At 54.4% G+C, this 23,741-nt stretch overlaps 9 protein-coding genes across 9 annotated transcripts; 5 read left to right on the forward strand and 4 right to left on the reverse strand.

Moving 5' to 3' along the window:
• Positions 1 to 400: 400 nt before the first annotated feature.
• On the reverse strand, positions 401 to 2,335 carry gliC (cytochrome P450 monooxygenase gliC; the record flags this gene model as incomplete). The annotated part of the gene is made up of 6 exons (XM_073772292.1): positions 401 to 610; positions 688 to 792; positions 854 to 918; positions 989 to 1,223; positions 1,296 to 2,174; positions 2,246 to 2,335. 6 exons carry the CDS (start codon positions 2,333 to 2,335, stop codon positions 401 to 403), a joined length of 1,584 nt encoding a protein of 527 aa, XP_073632495.1.
• Positions 2,336 to 2,799: 464 nt separating this feature from the next.
• gliP (nonribosomal peptide synthetase gliP) lies at positions 2,800 to 9,353 on the forward strand (the record flags this gene model as incomplete). Its single annotated transcript, XM_073775744.1, has 3 exons — positions 2,800 to 3,427; positions 3,490 to 8,999; positions 9,039 to 9,353. 3 exons carry the CDS (start codon positions 2,800 to 2,802, stop codon positions 9,351 to 9,353), a joined length of 6,453 nt encoding a protein of 2,150 aa, XP_073632496.1.
• A 324-nt stretch (positions 9,354 to 9,677) lies between these two features.
• Positions 9,678 to 11,208, reverse strand: gliJ (dipeptidase gliJ; the record flags this gene model as incomplete). The annotated part of the gene is made up of 6 exons (XM_073775745.1): positions 9,678 to 10,208; positions 10,280 to 10,369; positions 10,434 to 10,510; positions 10,605 to 10,884; positions 10,945 to 11,104; positions 11,166 to 11,208. 6 exons carry the CDS (start codon positions 11,206 to 11,208, stop codon positions 9,713 to 9,715), a joined length of 1,146 nt encoding a protein of 381 aa, XP_073632497.1. The 3' UTR covers positions 9,678 to 9,712.
• Positions 11,209 to 11,680: 472 nt separating this feature from the next.
• Positions 11,681 to 13,227, forward strand: gliI (aminotransferase gliI; the record flags this gene model as incomplete). The annotated part of the gene is made up of 3 exons (XM_073772293.1): positions 11,681 to 12,137; positions 12,213 to 12,625; positions 12,694 to 13,227. The coding sequence occupies 3 exons, from the start codon at positions 11,681 to 11,683 to the stop codon at positions 13,225 to 13,227; spliced, it is 1,404 nt and encodes a 467-aa protein (XP_073632498.1).
• A 144-nt stretch (positions 13,228 to 13,371) lies between these two features.
• On the reverse strand, positions 13,372 to 16,247 carry BDV14DRAFT_195801 (SRPBCC family protein; the record flags this gene model as incomplete). Its single annotated transcript, XM_073772294.1, has 3 exons — positions 13,372 to 14,575; positions 15,195 to 15,502; positions 15,831 to 16,247. 3 exons carry the CDS (start codon positions 16,245 to 16,247, stop codon positions 13,372 to 13,374), a joined length of 1,929 nt encoding a protein of 642 aa, XP_073632499.1.
• Positions 16,248 to 16,582: 335 nt separating this feature from the next.
• On the reverse strand, positions 16,583 to 17,746 carry gliT (thioredoxin reductase gliT; the record flags this gene model as incomplete). Its single annotated transcript, XM_073772295.1, has 3 exons — positions 16,583 to 16,834; positions 16,942 to 17,254; positions 17,325 to 17,746. The coding sequence occupies 3 exons, from the start codon at positions 17,744 to 17,746 to the stop codon at positions 16,583 to 16,585; spliced, it is 987 nt and encodes a 328-aa protein (XP_073632500.1).
• Positions 17,747 to 17,822: 76 nt separating this feature from the next.
• gliF (cytochrome P450 monooxygenase gliF) lies at positions 17,823 to 19,707 on the forward strand (the record flags this gene model as incomplete). Its single annotated transcript, XM_073775746.1, has 3 exons — positions 17,823 to 17,899; positions 18,139 to 18,307; positions 18,364 to 19,707. 3 exons carry the CDS (start codon positions 17,823 to 17,825, stop codon positions 19,705 to 19,707), a joined length of 1,590 nt encoding a protein of 529 aa, XP_073632501.1.
• A 552-nt stretch (positions 19,708 to 20,259) lies between these two features.
• On the forward strand, positions 20,260 to 21,284 carry gliN (N-methyltransferase gliN; the record flags this gene model as incomplete). Its single annotated transcript, XM_073772296.1, has 3 exons — positions 20,260 to 20,437; positions 20,528 to 21,082; positions 21,160 to 21,284. 3 exons carry the CDS (start codon positions 20,260 to 20,262, stop codon positions 21,282 to 21,284), a joined length of 858 nt encoding a protein of 285 aa, XP_073632502.1.
• A 213-nt stretch (positions 21,285 to 21,497) lies between these two features.
• On the forward strand, positions 21,498 to 23,364 carry BDV14DRAFT_164744 (Alpha/Beta hydrolase protein). The gene is made up of 2 exons (XM_073767232.1): positions 21,498 to 22,088; positions 22,153 to 23,364. The coding sequence occupies exons 1-2, from the start codon at positions 21,595 to 21,597 to the stop codon at positions 23,177 to 23,179; spliced, it is 1,521 nt and encodes a 506-aa protein (XP_073632503.1). The 5' UTR covers positions 21,498 to 21,594; the 3' UTR covers positions 23,180 to 23,364.
• The last annotated feature ends 377 nt before the right edge of the window (positions 23,365 to 23,741 follow it).

A 23,741-nucleotide genomic window follows, 5' to 3' on the forward strand; every position in this document is an offset into this window, starting at 1 on the left:
TAACCGAGGGCCTCCAGGTCCAGACCTCCGCTTTCCTCCATACATACCCATTGTATTCTTATGTAGTCCTCGTTATTCACAGCATTCGCAGCCTCCAGATGATGTCAGAAACCATTGATAATACTTCAACCCCAGGGCTGCATGGGTGAATGGGTAGACCTGGTAGGGTCATTCAAAGGAGACTGCCCGGACTCCGGCTACAAAAACTTCTAGGTACATTTGCATTCCTACCTACTCTTTGAGAGCTTCGATGCCACCTAGGTTTCTTTTACTTACACGCAGATTCAGCCATTTGCATACATGGTCATGCGTGGGACGTTAGGATATCTATGCTTCAAGTGATTTCAAGGAAGCTGATCGCTGCACGATATATTTTTCTCTTGAATATCCTAGTTCACGTCTATACCAATACACACTCAATCCTAGCAGTCGACAGCCCAACCCAACTCTCACTCTGCAACTTCCCCATCTCCACCTTCTCACCCCCCGGCACGGAAATCACATACCGCCGAATAATCTCCGCCGTGATGGCCCTCAGTAATCTCTCGCCAACATGCTTGCCAAGGCACTGGCGAGGACCGAATCCGAAGCGCCAGAGGTTATATCGGATCTTGGATATTGAATCCTGGTTAGTGCTGACGGACAAGGTTTGTGGGCGGAATAGGGGAGGGGGGGGGGTAGACATACGTCTGATTTCTTTAAACCCGCGAACCGCTTGGGGTTATATGTTTTCCCGTTGATCCAGAATGGATTGTCGATATTTATTGCTTGGGAGTCGACGATGACGTTGGTCTTTTTTTTCTTTGTTAGGATGGTATTGGCATAGATCTGAGGTGTGAGAGTGAGGACATACATTCCGGGGGATGAGATAGTCGTCTATGTACTGGTCTTCAGGTGCAGCCTCCGGATTAGAGAATGCTAGTTACCGACGAGCAAATGCGTCAGCAATGCATTCGCTGTAAAGGAAAATAGAGCAGGCGGTACGTACGCAAGATTGGTTTCAGGCGGGACGACTCCAACACACAAGCTGCGAGGAACGTATCCTCGCGGTCGATGTACTTCTCGTATGGCTGCGACAGGTGATTCTCCCTCGCCGCGAGGACTTCTTTCCGCAGTTCTGTCTGAGCCCATTCATGCTGCGCGAGGAGGAGGATGTTCCATGATATCGCGTGCGTTGTCACGTCGAGGTTGGCATAGAGGGATTCGTCTAGGGTTTGCAGGCACTGGTACCAGGGTATATGTTAGCGTTCCCCAGTTTATGGGACCGTAGACTACTCTGGGAAACCCAGGCATACCTCTCGCTTCGTAATCCCTCCAGACTTATATGCCGCCCAAAGACCTGCAACCAAGGGCGGCGACGCAAGATCTATCCCCACTGCCTTCTCATAAGCATCCCCCACAAACCTCTCCCACTGCCCCTGGAACTCCTCCAAAAGCCTTGCCCCCCTAGAACTCAGCAAAGGCGCAATAGACAACCGATTGATCCCCCCGCGAATAACCTCCTTGAACAACTCCTCCCTCACCGGCGCAAGCCCCTCAAGCTGCCTCTTCTGCTCCGGACTCAACGGCCCAAACAGTGTCTGCGCGACGCCAAAGAACGGGAAAAACTGCAACGCCTTCGCCGGCTCAACGATGACTCCTCCCTTGACGCTAGAACTCTGTTCAGCGCCCGCGAGAAACGTGGTCCGGAGGTACCCCCGCGCCAGGGCGACAAAGTCAGCCGTATAAGTCGTCGCCGAGGGATGCGAGAAGTGCTCTTCGACATGGGCGCGCACGCGCTTCCAGTCTTTCCCGCTTAGGAGCCCGACGCAAACGCCCAGAACCTCGCCGAAGAGCCAACCGGAGTTGTTGTTTGCGGCTTTGATGTGGTGGTGCGAGGTGCGGAAGAACTGCTTTGCGTGGGAGGGGGTGGTTATTACGCTGTTTGCGGCGTGTGTTAGCCAATTTAGCACATTGTAGATGGGGTAACCATGAGTTAGATGGATGTACATCTCGGGAGTCCAGCCAGTCCAGATCTGGTACATTGGACCCCAGTGGCGGCGCCACTCGCGAGCCGCTGAGCGGCCGTTGAAGAATTTCTCTGTGCCTTGGCCGTTGGGCCATGTGTAGCGGGCTCGGGGGAGAGGAGTTCCCCCCTGGGAACTGGGGAGGGGGTATTTCCAGCGTAGCCATGTCTAAGTATAGCATTTTGTTAGTGGAAAGCAATAAGCAGCGTTGACAGCCGGATGCAGAGGATTAGACATACATCAATGGTTATCGAGAGCAGCAACGGCAGGGCAGCCCAAAGAGCAACCGCTGCAAGGAGACATGAGGCTCCCACGAGGATTCGAGACATAGCAAAGCATGCAGTTACAGGTAGGATGAGGGACAGGGGGGGGAGGGGGGGGAAGTGCAACAACCTAGGTCTGTAAGGCTTCGTCGCACGCTTGGCCATTACCGCCGCTATATCATGAAATGGCGGCGTTCGCCACTGAATAGAGACCGGGGTCCGATTTTTCGGCGACCAACGCGCACTGTCAGGAGAGCAGGATTTGGACCCCATTCTCCATGCGGAATTAGCCCCAGATATTCGGAGATAGCAGTTTGTTCTGCACTCGGGAAGATCCATCCAGCAGCTTGGGGGAAGGCGGCTCAATGGCTGAAGAACCGGTCCTGTGGCGCTGGGGGTATAGAAACCAACCCGATTTCCGCGTCCAATTCTGCCCTAGCTCTATCATATAGGATAATCATATGTGATCTATCACGTCTTGATTTTATTTGTTCCATTTTTGGATTTCCGCTATCACATCCTCGGCAACGATGACCCGATGGACCTACGACGTCTGCGAGCTGTTTGCTCGTTCTGTGCGCCGTACACCTCACATGCTCGCAGTTGACCATGAGACGGCTTCCCTCACCTATGAAGCCCTTGATCTAGCTTCGTCTCGCGCGGCATATTCTTTGCGGCGGAAAGGAGTCCAGCGCGGAGACGCAGTACTGCTACTCACGGAACACGGCACATACAACCTCGTTGCTCTGCTGGCCATTCTCAAGGCCGGTGCCTGTTATGTCCCTATGGATCGTGGAACTTGGTCACCAGAGCGAATACAGACTGTTGTCGATGCCGTGGAGACCCGATTTATGATAAACACGACACCTGCCCCGTTCGAGAGTGACCGGCATAATGTTATACATCTTCCAAGGGATCTGCCTGATCTGACGCCTCTCGTCGAAGACTGCGGTGGTAATTACGATAAAGCTCTAGATAGCATTCAGATAAAACCAGACGATGTATGCTGTCTGATTTTCACTAGTGGCAGCACTGGAAAGCCAAAGGGTGTCTTGATACCGCACCGCGCGGTAGCATCCTACGCACAAACGAGTCCATTCAACATGGATGTACAGTCCGGTGATCAAGTCCTCCACATTCTGTCAGTGGCGTTCGATGGTAGGTAGGGCACATTCCATCAGCCAAAAGCGATGTGAAGCTGACTTTCTGGGCCTCTATAGCATCAACAGGCATGCTTTTCTCCATACTAGGGAACTCTGGCACAGTCGTCCCTGCGACAATGGACAATCTCTACGAAAAGGCACAGAGTTGCACTATTAGCGCTTCGACGCCTTCAATCCTTGCTACACTTCCTCTACCATCCGCCATCCCAGACGGTTATCCATCGATTCATACCGTCTTGTTGGGCGGAGAAACACCGTCAACTTCCCTGCTCGCTGCATGGCTCGATCACGGCGTTCGCATCTTGAACGCATACGGCCCAACTGAGACCACCTGCGCCTCACTTATGCAGGTGGTGGAGAGGTCACAGGATACGGGGCAGGTGAACAGCAGTATAATTGGCATCTCAATGCCAAAGGGCACAGTATACCTCCTCCGGCCAGACCTTACCCCCATCGAACAAGTCGAGAACAGCGAAGAAGGCGAGGTCGTCATTACCGGAATCGGGCTTGCAAATGGCTACTACAAGAACCCGACGCTGACGGCCGAGCGCTTCATTACCTGGCGCGGTACTCGGGCCTATCGCACGGGTGACCAGGGCCGCTGGGTCCGTCGCAATGACGGCCTGCTCGTCGTCGAGTTCCGTGGCAGAAGCGATCGCACGGTGAAGAATCGCGGGTTCCTCGTTAATCTCCCTGCTGAGGTGGAGGAGCCCTTGCGAGTCATGGGAGGCGGCTACGGAGTGACAGACGTCTACGCGGCCATGATAAGGAGTCAGCTAGTTGCTCTTGTGACGCCTGAAACGGCGGATTTGGGCGGGCTGAAATCAGAAGCACAGGGGCATCTTTCTGCCTTTCATACTCCGGATTTAATGTATGGTGTGCGCGAGTTCCCTTTGTCTGCGAATGGCAAGATTGATACCAAGGCAATCGAGGCCTTGCTGCAGGAGAAGCAGGCTCTTCGGGCTGGAGCGGGCGAGGCAAACGCACTGTCCTCTACTGCTAGGGCTACGAACGGGACCCAACAACCCTCAGTGGACCAGGTTATTGCTGAATGTCTCTACACGGCTCTCGGACTAGGCGTCCCGGTCAGTCCCAGAGATATCAACTTCTTCGAGATGGGAGGGAACTCTCTAATGGCTTTACGGCTTACTTCGCTATGCCGGGAAAAAGGGGTTTCACTCATCACCCGCGACGTCTACATTTACCAAACACTCAATGGCATCATCGAATATGTCTGCTCTAATCCGGAATCAACGTCACAGACAAGCCAGCCAGAGCCGAGCGGCGACAATCAAGAGATGGACACGCTATCCGCGCTTCGCACAGGTGTTGCAGAGTATCTACAGCTCGATGATCCCCTGCCAGAGCATATCAAATTCGCACCCCTGACGACAGTACAGCTCGAGCTCAGCGCACCAACCTGCATAAACGACGGCGCAAACACCAACCAATTCCGCCTTTCTTACCCCCTAGCCGAAGGCGAGAAAGTCTGCCAGGCATGGCAACAGGTCTCTCTCTTCGAGCCCATTTTCCGCACAGAAGTCACATTGGATGTCGGTTCTGGCGTCCAGATTGCCCATGCAAGACCTATCCACGCCCCGCTCGAGAAACAGTATTTTCGACGCAGCGATTACGATGCGGCCATGGCTGCGCCTTCTGATCTAGCCGTTGGGCTCGGCATGCGTCTGGTTTTCCACAAGTACACCCCTACCAGCACCGAGGCAGCAGAGCAGAGCGAAGTCACCGTTGAATGGACGGTCCATCACTCGCTGCTAGACGGCTACTCTCTTGGCTTTGTGCTTGCGCAAGTGCAACACGCCCTGATAGGAGAGCCGCTCATTGCTCGATCGTCCTTTTTGGAGGGGGCATCGAACTTGCTTGCGTTGCAGAAGCGGCGTGATGAAGAGGCTCGTCGGTTCTGGCAGACCTACCTTGCTGGTGTGGGATCGTCTGCTAGGGCCAAGGAGACCAAAGATGTCCTTCCCCCCTCGATTGACATGCCCTACCTCGCTCGCGAGGTCCGCTTTGAGCATGCACCCGGCATCCAGCCTCTGCTGCAACTCGCCGCAGACTGCAAAGTCACACTGGCAACGGTCTACTACACAGCATGGGCAGTCACGCTCCGGAAATTTTACAACGCGCCCACTGTGACCTTTGGCGCGGTGTTTTCCGGCAGAGAGGCGCTGCCCGAGTACGCGGATGCCGTGGGCCCCTTCATGTCCGTTCTGCCGTTAGTACGCAAGCTCGACAAGTGGACATCGGTAGAGCAGGAGTTACAAGAAACACTGCAGCAGATAGCCAATGTCAGCGCTTATGCGTGGTGCTCGCCCGAGCAGATTGGGTACCGCGTGCGGTCGCTTGTTGCGACGCAGTATGACTTTCCGGTCGTCGAGGAGGTCATTGCACCGCTTAGGAGCCGGTTCTTCGAGAACACGGCTTTTCCGCTTAGTCTGCTTATTGATGAAGATGCGCGGTTTCGACTGGTATATAACCCGTCTTCGCACGAGGTGGGAACCGCAAAGAGACTGGCTACCATGTTTCTAACCACGCTGTCTGCTCTGGTGAAGCCGGAGCGCGCGGTTGCAGCTGGAGAGGTTGAAAGTACGTCGTCCATAGAGCCTGACCGAGCTGAAGGGCAGGGAGGGAGCCTAGTCTCTGCATTCCATACCTCTGTGGACAAGTATGCAAGCTTGACTGCGGTCGAGGACCCAGATGGAAACCACCTGACGTACGCCGAGTTGGACCGCCAGTCGAATATCGTGGCAGCTCATATTGCAGATACCATTCCCAACGCTCACGTCATTGCCATTCACGCCGACGGCTCCTTGAACTGGGTTGTCGGCATTCTAGGCATCTTGAAGAGCGGCGCCGCCTACTGCCCACTAGACCCAGTGTATCCCATGGCCCGAAAAGTGTCGGTCTACAAGCGTAGCGGTGCGACTGTTCTCCTGATTCCGAACACCAAGTCACTCAGCTCAGCGAAGCTCGACCTGCCAGATCTCACACTCGCACTTGTCGACGAACTCGTGGCCCGCGGGGCTGAAAACCGCCAACATCCACCACGCGAAGAGCCCAACAAGGATGCCCTCATTGTATATACCTCGGGAACGACAGGCGTACCAAAGGGTGTCCCAATCAGCCACAGGGGCCTGTTAGCGCTGCAGTCGAACCCAGAGGCGACCATGTTCAGCCAGCCCGGCAAGCGCATTGCCCAGTTCATGTCGCCTGCATTCGACTACTGCGCCAACGAGATCTTCTCTGCCATTTTGCACGGCGGCACGCTTGTCTTGCGCGATCCGACGAACCCGCTCGCGACGCTTGGAAAGGTCGACGTCGCAACCATCACGCCCTCCGTCCTCAGCGTCTTGGATCCTGCAGACTACCCCAATCTCAGCATGGTCTATGCCACTGGCGAACCCGTTACGCCCGGGTTAGTGGACCGCTGGGCCTGTGGCCGAGAATTTTACAATGCGTATGGGCCCGCAGAGTGTTCGATCTGCACGTCGTTTACCAAGCTTGTGCCTGGCCAAATGGTCACGATTGGGCGTGCGATACGTACAGCCCGCATGTACATCCTCACGCCGGACTTGACGCCCGTTACGGGCAGTGAAGTCGGGGAGATTATTCTTGCAGGGCAGCAGGTGATGCGCGGATACCTCGGCGACGAGGAGAAAACGGCTTCCCGGGTTGTTGCAGACCCCTGGCACCCTGGCGAGCGCATGTACCGCACTGGAGACTATGGGTACTGGAGTGAAGAGAAGGAGATTGTCTACATAGGGCGCATTGATCGGCAGGTCAAGGTGCGCGGGTACCGCGTTGAACTGGGCGCCGTGGAGCAGAGGATGCAGATGGAGGAGCCGATGCTCACGCAGGCAGCGGTGCTGGTGGTCAACGAGACGCTCGTTGCCTTTGTCATGCCCAGGACGATCAACGTGACTCGATTACAGCACCGACTCCGTGAGGCCCTGCAGCCGAGTTGGGTGCCGCAGGTGATTACGCCGCTGGAGTCGTTCCCCTGGACTGCAAACCGGAAAGTGGACTATCAGAAGCTGGAGGAGATGACGACGCTGGCACCACGTGAGAAAAACGGCGCTTCAGATGTTTCTGACAGCGACTGTATAGCAGATCAGGTTGGAAGGATCTGGAAGGAGATCTTGCGCCTGGATAAATGCACCACGCTGGCAGAGGACGCCGATTTTCTGACTCTTGGTGGACACTCGATCCTACAGATCATGTTGGCTTCACGGCTTGGGAAGCACTTTGGCCTCCCCATCTCTATCAGCGATATTATCCAGAATCCCACTCTGGACAGTCAAATGGAGCTGATACGGTGTCGGAAGAAGGAAGAGCCTCTTGCATCAACTCCGGCAGTCGCAGCCGTCAATCTCGAAATCATGTCTGAGAATCTTCTGTCGCCCTTGGAGCGACAGACATGGTTCCAATATCATGTTGCTTCGGATGTCCGGGCCTTCAACATCCCTGTACTTCTCCATCTAGACGGCCACTTTGACCGCTCACTCCTTGTCCGGTCGATTGATACGGCTCTTGCACACCGTAAGGCCTTTCGAACCAATTTCATCGAGACGTGTGACGGGCCCTACCGAATCTTTCGCAAAAGTCCTCCACAGGTCCAGCAGTGCGACGACCTAGACACGGAAGAGGAGATAGACAGTGGCTTTGACCTTGCGCGAGACGAGCTCATCCGCGTCTTCCTGCACCGGAATACCCTCCTAATAGTCACAAGCCATGCAGTGGCTGACCTCAACAGCGTCCAGAACCTGCTCCGCGACATATCAGCCGTCTACTCGGGCTCTACTCTCCTGAAAGGCGAACGATGGGCATACACCCAATCCCCAGCATGGTCTCACAAGATCTCCCCCGAAGACCAGAAATTCTGGACTCACTATCTCTCCGGCGCCCCCAAGCAGCTCTACATTCCCCGTCAACCCGGCAAACGACTGACTTTCGAAGGCCGCTCGCGCCTCTCCCATTTCCACGGCCCCAATGTAACCCGCCTCCTAGCCCTAGGCAAACAGCACGGCATGACCCAGCACCAACTCGTCGTCACAGCCGTCGCCCAAATCCTCCAATGGCTCGCCGGAACAAACGACCTCGTGCTCGGCTCACCCTGGGCAAATCGGTCCCACGACCTCGAGCAATCCTCCGTTGGCCTCTTCCTGGACCGTCTCCCGCTGCGCATCACAACGCCCGCAGACGCAGACATATCCACCCTCCTAAGCTCAACCCGCCAGTCATGCCAGACGGCCCTCTGCCACGCCGCACCCTTCGAGCAGATTCTGCATGCCCTCCGCCTCCCACGCACGATCGAGCAGCACCCTATCTTCGAAACAATGGTTACCTTCCACCTCAAGGGCGCAGTGGAAGACTGTCTCAATATCGAGGGGGCCACGACAAGGCGCGAAATGGCCTATTCTTCCGGTGCCAAGTTCCTCCTTATGTTCGAGTGGACTGAGCTCGAAAGCGGCGACTGGATCCTTCGCATTGAGTACGACCATACCCAGATCGAGGATTCCACGATCCAAGTTATTGAGGAGGGGCTGTATACCGTATTAACAGGGTTATCAGATGGTCTTTCCAGACCGGAGATCCACGCCCGACTCGGTAGGCGCAATACGTCCCTGTCTGGTGAGGGTGCCATGACGCTCACGCAGGGCGCTCGAGAGGAATTCTGTAATCGTCTGGTGAGTATTTTGGCAAGGGAAATGGCGAGCTGTCTGGATGTTCCCGTGGCTGGGTTCCCCTCTGCGACGTCGTTCTTCGATAATGGCGGGAACTCGCTTGCTGTGTGGAGGTTGCAGAGGCAGTTGAAGAGGGTTGGATTGGAGGTGGATATCTGTTCGTTTTTCCAGTATCCGAGTGCGCAGGGGCTGGCGGAGTTTCTTTGCGCGAGACTGACCTAGGTACTCCTCGTCTGCATGGGTGTAGTTTGAGCATAGCTAGAAATGGACACGGTATTAAACCAGGAAATGGATACAGTATTCCCCGTCTCTGGCTTCTTTTATTATAGTCCCCGAATCTAGCTAGTATATCAACTAACCAGACTACCTGTAAACATGTAGAATATCAAAAATGCCACTTCACTACTCCGTAGAACACAGAGCATAAAGCAGCCTACTAATTACCCCACTATACCACACGTAGCCATGAGCCCTAGGCTACACTAGAAAACATGGCAGCGTCTCTTCAGAGCGCTACAAGTCTCGCATATTAGAATGAAAAGTTCAGCCACAAACAAGACTAGATTTCATCATATCTACCATCATATTACACGCCTTCTCTCCCTCTCAGCAACCAATATACCCTTCAACTCCTCATCCCAAACCTCCTCAATCTCATCGCTCAGCACCTCCATTCCTCGCCTGTCTTCCCCCCGTCCCGCCTTCTCAAGTCTCCCCTTTACCTCTTCCACCTCCCTCAAAACCCTAATAACATTAAACCCCAACACCTTCTTCACATCCCCCTCGTCAACGCCCCTTTCCAACAACCCCGCCACAAGAGCCGGGTAACACGATACATCACTTAACCCCTCAGGCCCCGTAAGCATGCCGTCAAAGTCCGAGCCTATACCGACGTGGTCGTAACCTATCCGTTCCCCCGCGTAGAGGATGTGGTCGAGGACTGCTGGTAATGTAGCGTCGGCGCTGTCGGGAGTTGTGAGCCCGCGCAGGAAGGAGATCATGATCAGGCCGTTTTTGGAAGCGAGGAGGTTGAGGTTAGAGTCTGTTGTGTTGCGCGCGTGGGGGGTTAATGTGTATCTGCTTCGGTTAGGTCTGTCAGGGATTTGGATGGGAGGGAGGGAGAGGGGGATGAATGGTGGTGTACGTACATTGAGGAATGGGAGTAGATGACTGGTGCTTCAGAGAGCTGCAAAACTTGGGACTGGGTTTCGTGCGAGGTGTGCGAGAGGTCGATTATCCTGTTTTGTTTTTGTTTTTGTTCGTCAGTTACAGTATGGTGAGGTTGTGGTAAGGCAAGCGTACATCCCAATCCGATTCATCTCGCGTACCATTTTCTCTCCGTCCTTTGATAGACCGCCGTGCAGCGGTGGGGATATATTCTAGATATAGGATGTAAGGATCAATATACAGCCCACGCCATCCAAAGCAACGGTAGTCCGAAGGGGAAAGTGAATAGATAAGAGCAAATCATACCGCAGCATCAGCCCACCAATTATGACAGTTGTGAGTCAGTGTCACGTAGCGCACACCAAGCCGGTACAACATCCTCAGCGCCGCGGGGCTATCGCCAATCTGATGCAGGCCCTCGACGCCAATAAGGCTGGCTACGCGGCCAGTCCGGAAACAGCTCCAAATCTCGTCGGCCGATGCGGCGAAGCGCAGGACATCTGGGAAAGTCTCGATGAGGCGATGGATGACATCGATCTGCTGTAATGTCTGCTGTAGTTCGTCTGCTTGCTTTCCTGGTTTGGGACTGGGCACGCCGCAGGTAAGAATGGTGCAGAGGATCTACAAAGGGATGAAGTGTATGTACCAGGGAACATATGCGCTCCAGAACTGCCCGCCTAGACAGCCTTGCTGGATACGCTTGATGTCTGTGTGGCCTATGGGCATGTCATAGAGGACATCTCTGTGATTGTCAATGTTGTTCCTAAGCCAGCCGCGGATCATGTAGGGGAAGTCATTGTGTCCATCTGCTGATCGATTAGGGTTGGTACGGTAGGTAGGGTCTATCCCTAGGCTAGGCCTGCTGACCGATCAAAGGGACTTCTTTGAGGATGCGCAACGCTTGCGACATGCTTGACTGCGCCATTTCGTTGTCACTCGGTATACCGTATGTATTCGCCAAGATCAGTTTGTTTTTCCGCTGCACATGTGCTTCCTCGCGGAACCCCTTTTATGGATAGGTGGACATTCGGATGCCGAAATGGGAGTTGGATATTCCACATTCACGAGCGGCTTGAGTATTTGTCTACGTGCAAAATCTTGCTATAGTTAAGTATGGCAATGATGCCAATTCATGACCTGCAGCAACTGGTGCAATCTTTTTCGGCGTCCGAAACGACCTAGGTACCACCCCCATGCCACGCTGCATCGGTGCCCACCACCGGAACAGTGTCTGAGGACTGTCTCGAGAATCTCTCAAGAGTAGGTATCTACAGTTTCTCGAATATCTGCTGTTTATGGATCAAACCCGGCCCAGTCAAGCAGCTTCTAAACATCCTTCGTGCTTCGCGACGACTGAAGTGCGCAACACCCAAAACACCACCATGACACCCCCACCAACCCAAAGCCCTACCAGCACCGATTTCTCCTCTAATGGCACCACCAGCAGTCCTACGCACCTGGTCCCCCGTGCCCAGCGCAATGTATCCTGGTTTCAAACGAAGCACATGCGCCAGGTCTCCAGGCTACGGGCGCAGGGCGAGCGAATCAACCTGATGACCGCCGAAAACTGGGTAGTACGCGATGACCTCGTCGAGCTCTACAAGGACATCTTCAAGCGGGACCTGGCGACGCGGCATCTCTCCTACGCCGATGGCTTAGGTGGTGACCCGGAGCTATTGCGCGCTGCAGCGGGATTCTTCAATCGATTTCTCAAGGCCAAAGTCCCTGTCTTACCGGAGCATATTGTTTCGGGGGCGGGCGTGAGCTCCCTGCTCGAGAATGTGCTGTATGATGTTTGTGATCAGGGGGAAGGAGTGCTGATTGAGACGCCGTATTGGGGTATGCACCAGCCCCTCCATACGTAATATTCTTAGACTATCAAGTAACAGAAGCTAACAAGTACAACTCTGCCAGGCGGCTTCGACACAAGCTTTGTCCTCCGCACCAACGTGCAAGAAGTGCATGTTCGGACTCCACTGCTCAAAGCAGATATGCCCATCGAAAGACTCGTCGAGGGCTACATCGCCGCATACGAATCCAGTCTGCGCGAGGCAAAGTATACCGTTCGGGCCATTTTACTGTGCAACCCGCACAACCCGCTTGGTAGTATATACCCCGTTGAAATCCTACAGGCACTGCTTCAATTTGCGGAGCGGCATAACCTCTTCTTTATCTCGGATGAGATTTACGCGTTGTCAACACTTACCACGACCACGCCGTTTGTCTCCGTGCTAAGCCTTGATCTTGATGATTTGGGCGTGTCCCCGTCCCGCGTCTGCACTCTCTACAGTATCAGCAAGGATCTGGGGAGTAGCGGGTTGAGACTTGTATGTTAGCCCTACCTTACCCATACCCGCCCAATTGAGTTCAGCCAGAACTAACAGGTCCAAACCAGGGCTTCTCAATAACCCAAGCAAACCCCATCCTCCGCCTCTCTCAATCAATAACAAACCACTCGCGGGTCTCAACATTCACCTCTCTAGTCCTGACATCCCTGCTCTCCTCCCCCGACACCCTCACACACCTACTATCCTCGAACCGGGACTCCCTAATCGCATCCGCAGCACTAATAACCGACTTTCTGCGCTTCCACTCTATCCCCTTTGTCGAGCCAGACGCGGGGGTGTATATCTGGGCAAAGCTCGGCAGGAATGCAACGTCCTGGCAGGAGGAAGACGCTGTGAATGATAGGCTGGATGAAGCGGGGATCTCTGTTGCGGCCGGGAGGGGGTATTTTGCGAGCGAGCCGGGATGGTTTCGGGTTACGTTCGCGGTGCCGTGGTGGGTGCTTGTTGAGGGGTTGAGGAGGCTTGAGAGGGGGTTGGGGTTGATGGGGTGGGTGTGGGTTTGGGATGAAAGCGAGGAAGAGGTCGAGAAGGAGAAGGAGAAGAAGGAGAAAACTAGCCTACTTCCATCACAATCACAATGACAGAAGGAGGAAGAGGAAGAGGAATCCAAGGGCCCTACCTTTTAGCATAACTCAGCGACAGAGCAAAGAGATCGAAACGACATGAGCAGAACATATACAGATGCGCCACGAAAGAATTCCATTGTAAGATTCACTCTGTAAGATTCACTCTGTCAGCAACGCACAGAGCCGATTCTGCGACTCTATCAACCCCCTGCTCAACCCTGCAAATTCCGCCGTTGATATAGTTCCTATTCCCATCCCCATCGCGGCCTTCGGGGCCCCTCCCCCTCCCCCTACTTCCGGCACCAATTTCTCCTGCAGCCCGCGAAGCAGTTCCCAAATGGGCCAGCACGCGCCCAGCAGCCGCCGCACGTTATGCTGGATCAAGACGCCGAGAACCGCCGTGTTCTCCTCCCCGTCGTCTCCAGGTCCCTGGTTTTCGTAAAGGCCCAGTTGGAAGCGGATGCCGGGCTTCGTGGTGGAAGCTGAGCTTGAGCTTGAACTTGCCGGAATGGCCCTGAGACCGCTAAAGTCAGCGGCGTTTGCGCTGGGACTAGCTGCCACGCGAGGGGTGCATGTGCCTGTTGTTGACGTTGATGTTGATGTTGATGTTGAGGCTGATGTTGTCGCTCTGCAGCGCGTGCGGGTGTGAGCGAGGTGCGCGGTGGCGCTCTCAAGTGACGAAACCAGGATCCGGAGTGTTATCACGGTAAGACTCATGCTGCCTAGGTCCTTCGGGCAGAAAGGGCACCGGGAGAAGGAGCAGCAGGCGTCACAAAAGTCGCGCACCAGGACGAGCATCACGTCGTATTGGCAGGAGGCAGATGGTGGTAAGGGGTCGCGGCTGGCGAGGGCGGCCAGGGTGCTCAGACAAATACATGTCGGAATGGAATGCAGTGTTGTTGCCGAGGAGGACGTCGACGAGGTTGTTGATTCCGTGGAGAAGATGGTTTCCTGTGTTGGGAGCCATGATGTATCGAGGTCGGACGCTGTAGCTGCTGGGAGAGGTTCAGTGCTGGGTAGACTGGTGCATGGCACGGTATCCAGATTGAGCCATGGGATTGACAACTCGCCGGGGAATAAACCGGGGTCCTGGAAAGCAGAGATCAACCAATCATCCGGGATGGCGTTGTTGTCGTTACCTAGACTGCCAGCGTGTGCGTTGGCGGCAGAGTCCAGCAATGCAACGGTAGACCCAGATGGCGGGGGAGAAGGCACGCGGGGCCACGCTGGGGAAGAAGAGTCTGTCGTGTCATTCGAGATTGCCAATTCGGCCTCTGCAGCCGCAGCAGCCCTCTGCTCGCGCTCGATGGTCTTGCGGCACTTGGAGCCCTTGGGCTTTCCAGTCCGCACAGACACGCTGTATCTGCAGGGAGTCAAGTATACCTTGCACCGCTCGCATGGGGCGCCGCCCGAGCATCGTGTTTTGGAGCGATGGCAGGAATCGCAGGCGGAGCGAAGCTTCCTTCCTGTCCCTGGCTGCTCTGGCGATGGCGACATTGTTCTCCAGGTTCACGCAAGCTCACTCATCTACAGTATTATGTGGGATTCCGGGCGCTGTTAAGGGAGCCCCAGCCATTGCAGGGTCCACTCTATAGGGCACTATAGGGCAACGCACATCTTCCCCAAGTGGGGATCTCGAATGGACAATGTAACCTACTCTCTGCATGTAATAGATTACAGTAAGCAAGTCTCTCGATTGTTCACCGACCAACACCCCAGTGGATGGTCGAGACTGCCTACTACTCTAACTTGCTTTCTGTATAGGCTGGCCAGAGTACACCCCACTTTCGACAGGGGAGAACTCCCTAGTATACCTAGGTAAAGTAAGCATAGACCAGACTTGATTGGTTCTATCGCCTGGTCATTGGACATCCTTCGTCCGTCTCCGACTTGGCCAAACCCAATCTCACGATAGCATCTAGTAGTTGCTGACACACGCCGAGAACCGCGTGCAGTCTCGGCTTGTTTTCTATTCGATCTACCTGAACGATAGCTGATCTCCCTGTGCCGATTTCCCGTGTTCTTCAGCCCCAGCCCAATCCTTCAGCCGTCCATCAAGCTTCTTCTGACGAATCTGTTCCACCGTCGACGTACATGCCTTCCTCGCTAACTCAGGGTATTCCCTCTGGATCCGCTGCGCCTCTCCGCTCCCTCCCTCTACCCCTTCCAGCTTAAGCTCATAGATCACCGTGAAACTCACATCCGTGGATGCCGGGCTCACCTCCGCCGTCCCATTGTACGAGAGCAGGAAGGTCGTCCGCGCCCCGGTGCCTTTCGTCGTTGCTTCCACCTGCACGTCAAGAAGAATAAGCACTAGCATACGGAGGACCTTGGGGCACAACAGGGGTGGCAGTGGTAAAGTAGGGTCTTGAGAGTCACGGCAGCCCCTGTTCCAACTTTTGAGCACTCGACAAAACGGGAATAATGAGCTGCTGCAGGATGGAACTCGACGCCACCCCCTCCCCCGCTGCAGAGATTGCAGCAAAATGTATTGGATGGCTGCGTCTGCATCTTGAATTGAGGCCATCTACCCTACCCTATCCAAGGAGCGGGCCGCCCGCCCCCTTGCCCCCCTCCACCCCTCCACCCCACGACCCCCGCGGTGAAGGAACACGTACCATCAGGTTATCCGCCACCCAGACATCCTGGAACATCACCTCGCCGTCATCCTTGTGCACGGCTCCGCTGGCCATAGTGAGTTTGCGCTCGAGGGCGTGGCCATTCTCACTGAGCACTTCGCATTTCGACACGTAGGGCGCGTACTCCTGCGGGGTTGCTGCGACGCGCAGGATCCCTGTCCAGAGCTCGGCGGCGCTGAGCAGGATGTCTGCACTCGGCGGGTTTACGGGGACGGTGAAGGAGATGTTGTACTCGAACATGGTGTTGTCTTGCGAGTTTTGTTGATGGTATACCTCACGGAAATGGAACGCCGGGTTCCAGTTGCTTTTCTGCTTGCCTGTGTGCTCTTGGTTTGTGCCTTCGTCTACTGTTATTGTTATTGTGGCGAGCATTTGTATAGCGAGAGGAATGTTCATGGGGTGGGATCCATCAGCTCTCGGAGTCCGTATTTTGGAGCGCCGATGGCAAGTGTGTTGTTTTCCTTCCATTGCGAGGAGGGTTACGAGACTGTGATGGGAAAGGAAAATGGCAAGGCTTCGGTTGAATACTCTATGTTCTTGACTACATCGTCCGGAGATTCTGTCATGAGGTATACTGGGATGTATATCAAGGGCGTTCACTCATTCAATCTCACGGGCTACGACTGACTCTAGACTTGAGAGACGAAAATACGGCACATATCATTATGCTATTCTGGTGCAGCGCCACCACCCCTATATTCAGGCTTAAATGACACAGTCTGTCTAGCAGTCTACAGCACCGATGCAACGTCAATCACGGGCTCAGCCTGCAGCTGCGCAACAAGTCCGCCGGCCGTCAATGATCCCATCGAGACCGCCGGGGTAACGGCCTTGAGTGGCGTGGCGCAATCACCAACCGCAAACACGCCCTGGACACTGGTCTCATAGAAAGGCTGGGTTGTCTGGATATCGCCTCCCTCCGTCATGTTCAAGGCCAGCTGGGTAGCGAATGAACCGTTGATCTCGGTCTTTGGGTTGTAAACCTGATGGGGACGGGCCTCGAGTTAGCCCGGTGCATCAATTGCGCTGCCTAGACCGGGGCAGAGAGAAAGAGAATTCTCAAAGGAGGGATAAAAAAAGGAAAACTCACCAGGAACCCTTCTTGCTTCGCCGCCGATTTATCCTGAAAGTGGACGTTGACCGTCTTGCCGACCTCGCCCTTCTCGAAGCGAGAGATAGGCCGGGCGTCGACCTTGAGCCAGCTTGCATTCTCGACAGCCATCTTGATCTCCTCTACCAATGTGATGTTTCCGTTTGTGTAGATCGTGACGGACTCTGAGAGCTGGTGGGCCATGCGAGCGAGGTGCACCGCACGTTGGACGTTAGCGATGGGCCCTACACCGAGGACACCGACGGTTTCCTGGCCGCGTTCTTCGTACCCATCGCAGAAAAGACAATGGTATCTATTGGGTTCATGAGCTTACCCCATCATGCAATAAACAAAGGACCAAAGAAACAGATCAGAGTACGTACATTCCATTCGCCCAGCACTCGTCATAGCCCTCAATCTCTAGAGGCACGTCGCGCACGCCTGTAGCCAGAACGACCTTACGCCCGTACCACTGCTTCCCTTGCTCGTTGAGGGCAACAAAGAGCTGTTTATCTTCGACTTTCCGGATCGACGCCACGGTCGAGTTCTCAAAGGCGATGGTTGCATACCGCGCGGCCAGCTGGGCGCGCGCAGCCGCTCGGAACTCGGCGGGATCGCGATGGTCCCAGCCTACAACATTGTGCATGTGCTGGGTTCTGGCATTGCGGTAGACGCCCGAGTCAAAGACTACAGCTGAATGGAGCTGGCGGGCTAAACCTGTGGCCGTGGACAATCCTGAGGGTCCGGCACCGATGATCAGTACGTCGACCAGCAGAGACCCGTTGGCGAGGAGTTTTCCAACCATCATAGTAGTAATGTGCGGTTTGAAAAGAAACAAAAAATGGGAGTACTAGGTAGTAGTGCAGTGCAATGTTTATGCAATGCATGCATGGTGTGACTCCCACATCCAGATTTATAGCCGCATTGCCGCTCGCAGACTTTTCGGAGACATTTCCCTGTAAGCGCCTGCAAGGTAGACACCCTTAGCCCTACCTAGATCATTCGCAGACTTTTACACGGAGGCCGAAAGAATGTCTCCGTTTGCTGACGCCGCGTCTTCTGCCGACCTATTACCGCACTCGAACGATTTATTAGGCTGCTGTAGATCCTGGCGAAAAGGGCATTGTCCCCCTGGTATCTAGCAAGGAACAGCGTCGCATCCATGGACAGTACCATCAACTACTTTCTTGGTGACAGCCAGCCCCTGCGCACCGCGCTGGTTGGCTCTATTATTGCTCTGATTCTATATTTCTCTAACCGCCTGTTCCTCCAAAAAACAAAGAGCCTCAAGGCACTTGATTTGCCTGTTCTCGCGAGCCCTGGCGACCAAGACATTGTCCAGACCTTGCACGAAGGACATGCCCGGGTGGGTGACCCAATCACAATAACCAGTAAAATCAAACTGATTGACTGCTTCCACAGTATCCAAACTCACCCTTTGCCCTGGCCGTTCCAGGCCAGCAACTGGTTGTTCTCCCTGTCTCGGAAATCGACACGGTCAAAGCCCTACCAGAGACCCAACTGTCCATCAAAAAGCACCACTACAACCAGTTCCTAGGCGAGTACTCGCACATGGGCACAAAGGCCGACGAATTCGACGATGCAATGCGCTATCTCCTTGTGCGCAACACACCGGCCGTCCTGGCCTCCTTCGTAGCTGAAATCGACCACGCCATCTCCTCCGAGTTCAAGATCAAGCCAGGCACAGAGTGGACAACTGTTACTCCACGCGCAATCATGCCTCGCGTCGCCACGATTCTCTCCGGGCGCGCCTTTGTCGGTCTCCCGCTTAGCCGCGACGAGGAATGGATCACTGCCAACGTCAACTACACGCAGGATGTCTCGCGCGCCTGGGTCGTCCTCCGCTTCTACCCGCATTTCATCCGCCCGCTCATCGCCCCCTTCCTGAAAGAAGTGAAAGCCCTCGAGCGCTCAAAGGCCCTGATCGGGCACAAAATCGCCAACCTCCTCGCCTCCCAAGAAGCCAGCCCTGCCGACGCCGAATCCCAAAATGGCCCCGGCGGCGACATGATAACCTGGTTCAAATCGCGCTACGCCAACGGCACCGCCACCAGCGCAGCCCTAACCCGCGACCAACTCCTCGCAACGTTCGCCTCAATCTACAACCTCTCCAACGCACTAACCTACATCCTCTTCGATCTAGCCGCATACCCAAACGCCGTAACCACCCTCCGCGAAGAACTCGACGCCGTCCTCGGCCCCAACGGCATAGCCGAACTCAACAAAACCACCCTGCCGAAACTAACAAAACTTGACTCCTTCCTCCGCGAATCCCAGCGCCTAAGCCCAACGTCCCTCGTCAACATCCCCCGCATAATCACAGACCCGAACGGCCTGCGTCTCTCAACAGGCCAAATAATACCACCCGGCTATCTCGCCATGATCCGCGCGCAACCCATAAACCAGAACGCCGAGCTCTATCCGGACCCAACACGCTTTGATCCCTTGCGGTTTGCGCGGCTGCGCGAGAAGCCGGGCCACGAGAGCCGCTGGCAGCATACGTCTACTGGCAGCGATAACATAAATTTCGGGCACGGGCTTTGGGCTTGTCCTGGGAGGTTCTTTGCGAGTGCGCAGATCAAGGTTGTTGTGGCGTTTTTGGTTAGGGAGTTTGAGATTAGGTTTCCTGTTGGTGGGGAGAGGCCTGTGCCGCTGTATAAGGGTTTGGCGATTTTTCCGGATGCGGAGGCGAGGGTTGAGATGAGGTATAGGGGTGGTGGTCGGTATGGGGAGGAGGGGGTTTAAGTTGGGGGTTGTTGTGCCAGACATGGACCCAGTTGTTGTTAATATACCTAGGCTGTTGGTCTGTATGGTAGTGCGCAATAGAAATTGTTCATCTTACTCTATGGCTTAATGGTACGGGGCAGCCTTGTGGTGTATCCATTGATTGTATGTATGTTCTAGAGAATGGGTAAGTTACTGTATTGCCTCTGGTCTAGATAAAATCGGAGTGTATGGCTCTGCAGCATCGACGATCAATAGCGGGCAGACTCACAGAGGCTACCTATGTTCTACAAATCACTCTCATCTATGTTGTTTAAAGCCTCCGATACACTCATCAAGAGCAAGATCCCAACGAGTTAGAGTGAAAGAAAAGTTTCCGGTCAAGGCCGGTTTCGGTCGCCGAATGCTAGTTACAATCGTTTTTTCAGGTAGACTTGGCCCAGCGCGCACGCCATATTAACCAGTGGCAGTCGCATCACATATCAGAAGCACTACGGACCTATCTACCTACCCAGCGACATACCTACCTACCAAACAACCAAGAAAGGAACCAGCAACAAAAGGCAAAGAATAATGCATTCTGCCGTCCCCGACTCCGAAAATGGCTACCTCCTCAACTACCAGGACGAGGAGCGAGCGCGCATGCAGATCCAACATGACCTGATAAAGGCGTACATGGGCAAGCTCATCCTCGCTCCCATCGACCTGACCCAGTCGGGCCTCCGCGTTCTGGACAGCGGCACGTTTGACGGTATACCACATCCATCCTGTCCCATCCTCTCGTTTCCCTTCTCCTCATACAGCACGAGACTAACGCACTGCCACCGGTAACGGCTTCTAGCCCTCTGGCTCCGCGACATCTCGACAATCCTCACCTCGCCCATTCTCACGGGCACCGACGTCTCCGCCACGGCGTTCCCACCCCCCTCTACTCTCCCGCCCAACACAACCCTCCACGTGCAATCCATAGCAGATCCCTGGCCCGCCGCCTGGCAAGAAACCTTCGATCTCGTGCACCAGAAGCTCGTCATCGCTTGCCTCCCCCCTCCTCAAGGCCGCAAGGCTCTAGGCGCCCTCATTGCCCTTGCAAAGCCAGGCACGGGGTACGTGCAGTTCACGGAGGGAAGCCTAGAGCATTTGACGGAGCCGCAGAAGAAGCAGTTTCCTGTCCTCGCGAGGTTCCAGGCGACTGTTGCGGAGATGTTGCCTTTGTTGGGGTGGAACCCGCGGCCTGGAAAGTTGGTTAGGGAGTGGGTTGCCGAGCTCGGGTGCGTGGATGTTCAGGAGAAGGTCATGGAGATTGGCATTGGGGCTGGGAATGAGGATCGGAAGTTGGGTGGGTGGGCGATGCGGAATATGGTTGAGACGGTGAGGAATTTCAGGGAGGCGGCGGGGAGTATGTTTCTTCTTTACCTACCTACCTATGCTATCTTCGTTTTTTTGAGTTGCTGACGTCTGTCCTGCTGCATGTAGAACTACCGGCTGGTTCCAAGGTTTCTGCTGCAGACTTTGAGGGGCTTGTTGAGGCGATCGAGGAAGAGTTTGCGACTGTTGGTGGGATTCTGAGGTACAACACTGTTTGGGGGAGAAGAGCTTGAAGCATATGGGTGCTCGTAGTCTTTGGCTCTTTAGTCTAGCAGTATTTATGCCAGTATAAATATATTTATTTGTGCATTCGCCAGACAAAGCCAGTCACGTGCGCCAAGAGCGGAATTGTAGCAGTCTAACTGCCTAGGGAATAGTACGTCAGGGCAGCCGAGGCTCATCCGCTCGCCCCTTCCAAGTTTCCAAGTTTCCTCCCCGCATGCCTTTTTTCTTTCAACCATTCTTCTTCTTCTTCGCTGTTGTTAGAGTGTCGCTGTCATTACTGGAATATCACCTTCTCTATTTCCTTTCTTTATCTTGAATATGAGCCTCCTAGGCAACCCCGTCGCCCTCCTCGGCGCCCTCCTCATCCGAGTCCCGCTCATCCTCCGAACCACAATCCTCCACGCCATAAAGCAGTCACCCGTCTCTGGAAAGCAAGATCTCCGCACCGAATTGTTGGTCGCGATAATCCGATCCTTCATAGGCCGCCGTATTCCCGTGAGCAAGCAGCAAAAGGGGTCAATGCGCGATCCCGGGATAAAGGGTCCGCTCTGGGTATCGAAGATCACGATTCCACAACCCGAGATTGATGTTCAGGACGCGGTGATCAAGGCGATTGAGGCGCTGAAGGTTGGAGGCGAGACGTTTGATATTCCGGGTGTTGGGGAGGTTGAGGCTGAGTGGACGGGGTATCGACGGGGTGTGGGTAAGAATGCGCCGGAGTTGGAGATTGAGGAGAGTGAGAAGTATAGGATGTTGAAAGAAGAGAATGATAATGAGATGGTTGTGCTTTATTTTCATGGAGGGGCTTATTAGTAAGTTTCTCTTTCAATTGCCTTTGCTGGTTCTTGCAATTGGGTTCTAACATTTGTCTACCAGCCTGATGGACCCCTGCACCCACCGCGCAGCGACGTCGCAAATATCAAAGCGCACGAAGTCGCCTGTCCTATCCGTTCGATATCGTCTCGCACCTCAACATCCCTTTCCCGCTGCGCTGGTCGACGCCCTAATTGCATACCTCTACCTCGTTGCGCCACCACCGGGCTCTCTTCACGCCCCTGTTCCGCCTAACAAAATCATTCTCTCCGGCGACTCAGCAGGCGGAAACCTCGCTCTCGTCCTCCTGCAAACACTCCTCACCCTGCACCGCTCCTCAACAACCATCCCATTCCACAGCCACCCCGTCCCCATCCTACCACCGGGCGGCTGCGCCGTCTCCTCCCCGTGGTGCGACATCTCGCGCAGCATGCCCTCAATCACCTCAAACGCAATCTACGACTACCTCCCAGCCCCTAACCCCTCACCCTCAAATACAACAGGCGCACCATACACACCACCCCCCGTCCCCTCAGATTCAGTCTGGCCCGCGTCCCCACCACGCGCAGATTTCTTTGTCAACGCATCTGCCACGATCCACCCGCTCGTTTCACCCCTTGCGACACCGTCGAAGTTATGGAAGGGTTCACCGCCAGTGTTTATATCTGTCGGCGAAGAGGGATTAACAGATGAGGGTCTCGTCACGGCGCGCAGAATGCATAATGCTGGTGTGGGTGTTGTCGTTGAGCAGACGGAGGGCATGCCGCATGTTTTTGGGCTGATGATGCCGGGGCATCGCTCGGGGAAGGCATTTTATGATTCGATCGGGGGGTTCTGTGTTGATGTTACCTCTGATCTTGATACTGGAAATGGGACTATTAAGGATCGCGCGAATGGTAAGATGAAGTTCCTTGCGTTCGACCCTATGAATAATAAGGAGGTTCCGCTGGAGGATGTAGTTAAGGAGTTATCTGAGGATGATGTCGATGCTTTGCTGAAGAAAACGAAAGAATGGAGGGTTGAAGGTGAGAAGGAACTGCTGAAGCAGTGGAATTTGTCTGCGAAGAATAATGATCGTGCGAGGCTTTAAGCTAGAGCTCATCGTCTTTTGGGTGGCTTATATGTTATGTTCGTGGATACCACATATCTAGCTTTGGCGTTGGTCTTGGTCTTGGTTGGATCTTTTCATTTTGCTGTGGTATATACTCTGTTAATTTGTTTCTCTCTCTGAGTTTGGTATATAGTTTCTGTTCAGTCTGTACATCACAATGAACTATAGTCAGCGCTACACATATCTACCACTCCATTTTGTTTTCTAAAGGTCCTCTCATCAACTCACCAACACTGTACGTTATATATTCCTTGAAACTTTCTTATCCCCGTCATCTACTTTGCAGGCCCTAGACACACCACCACCGAACATTGCCCGGACTCCAAAACCCTATCTTACAACGGAACTCCATCCCGACCCCTTTCAGATTCTACTAAATCAAACGGACCTCAAAGTCCACGAGACCAGATCATATAAGAAAAGATGTCCTCCGGAATACTCCGTGCGTAAGCCACATAAGGCACTTTTTTTTTTCTTGCACTTCACTTTCAAGAAAAGGTATTTGGACTTGGATTTGGAATACTCTAATTCCTACTAAAGA

This window comes from Aspergillus stella-maris (genome assembly GCF_047715825.1).
Source record: "Aspergillus stella-maris strain CBS 113639 unplaced genomic scaffold BDV14scaffold_4, whole genome shotgun sequence".
In the NCBI taxonomy this organism is placed as follows: Eukaryota; Fungi; Ascomycota; class Eurotiomycetes; order Eurotiales; family Aspergillaceae; genus Aspergillus; species Aspergillus stella-maris.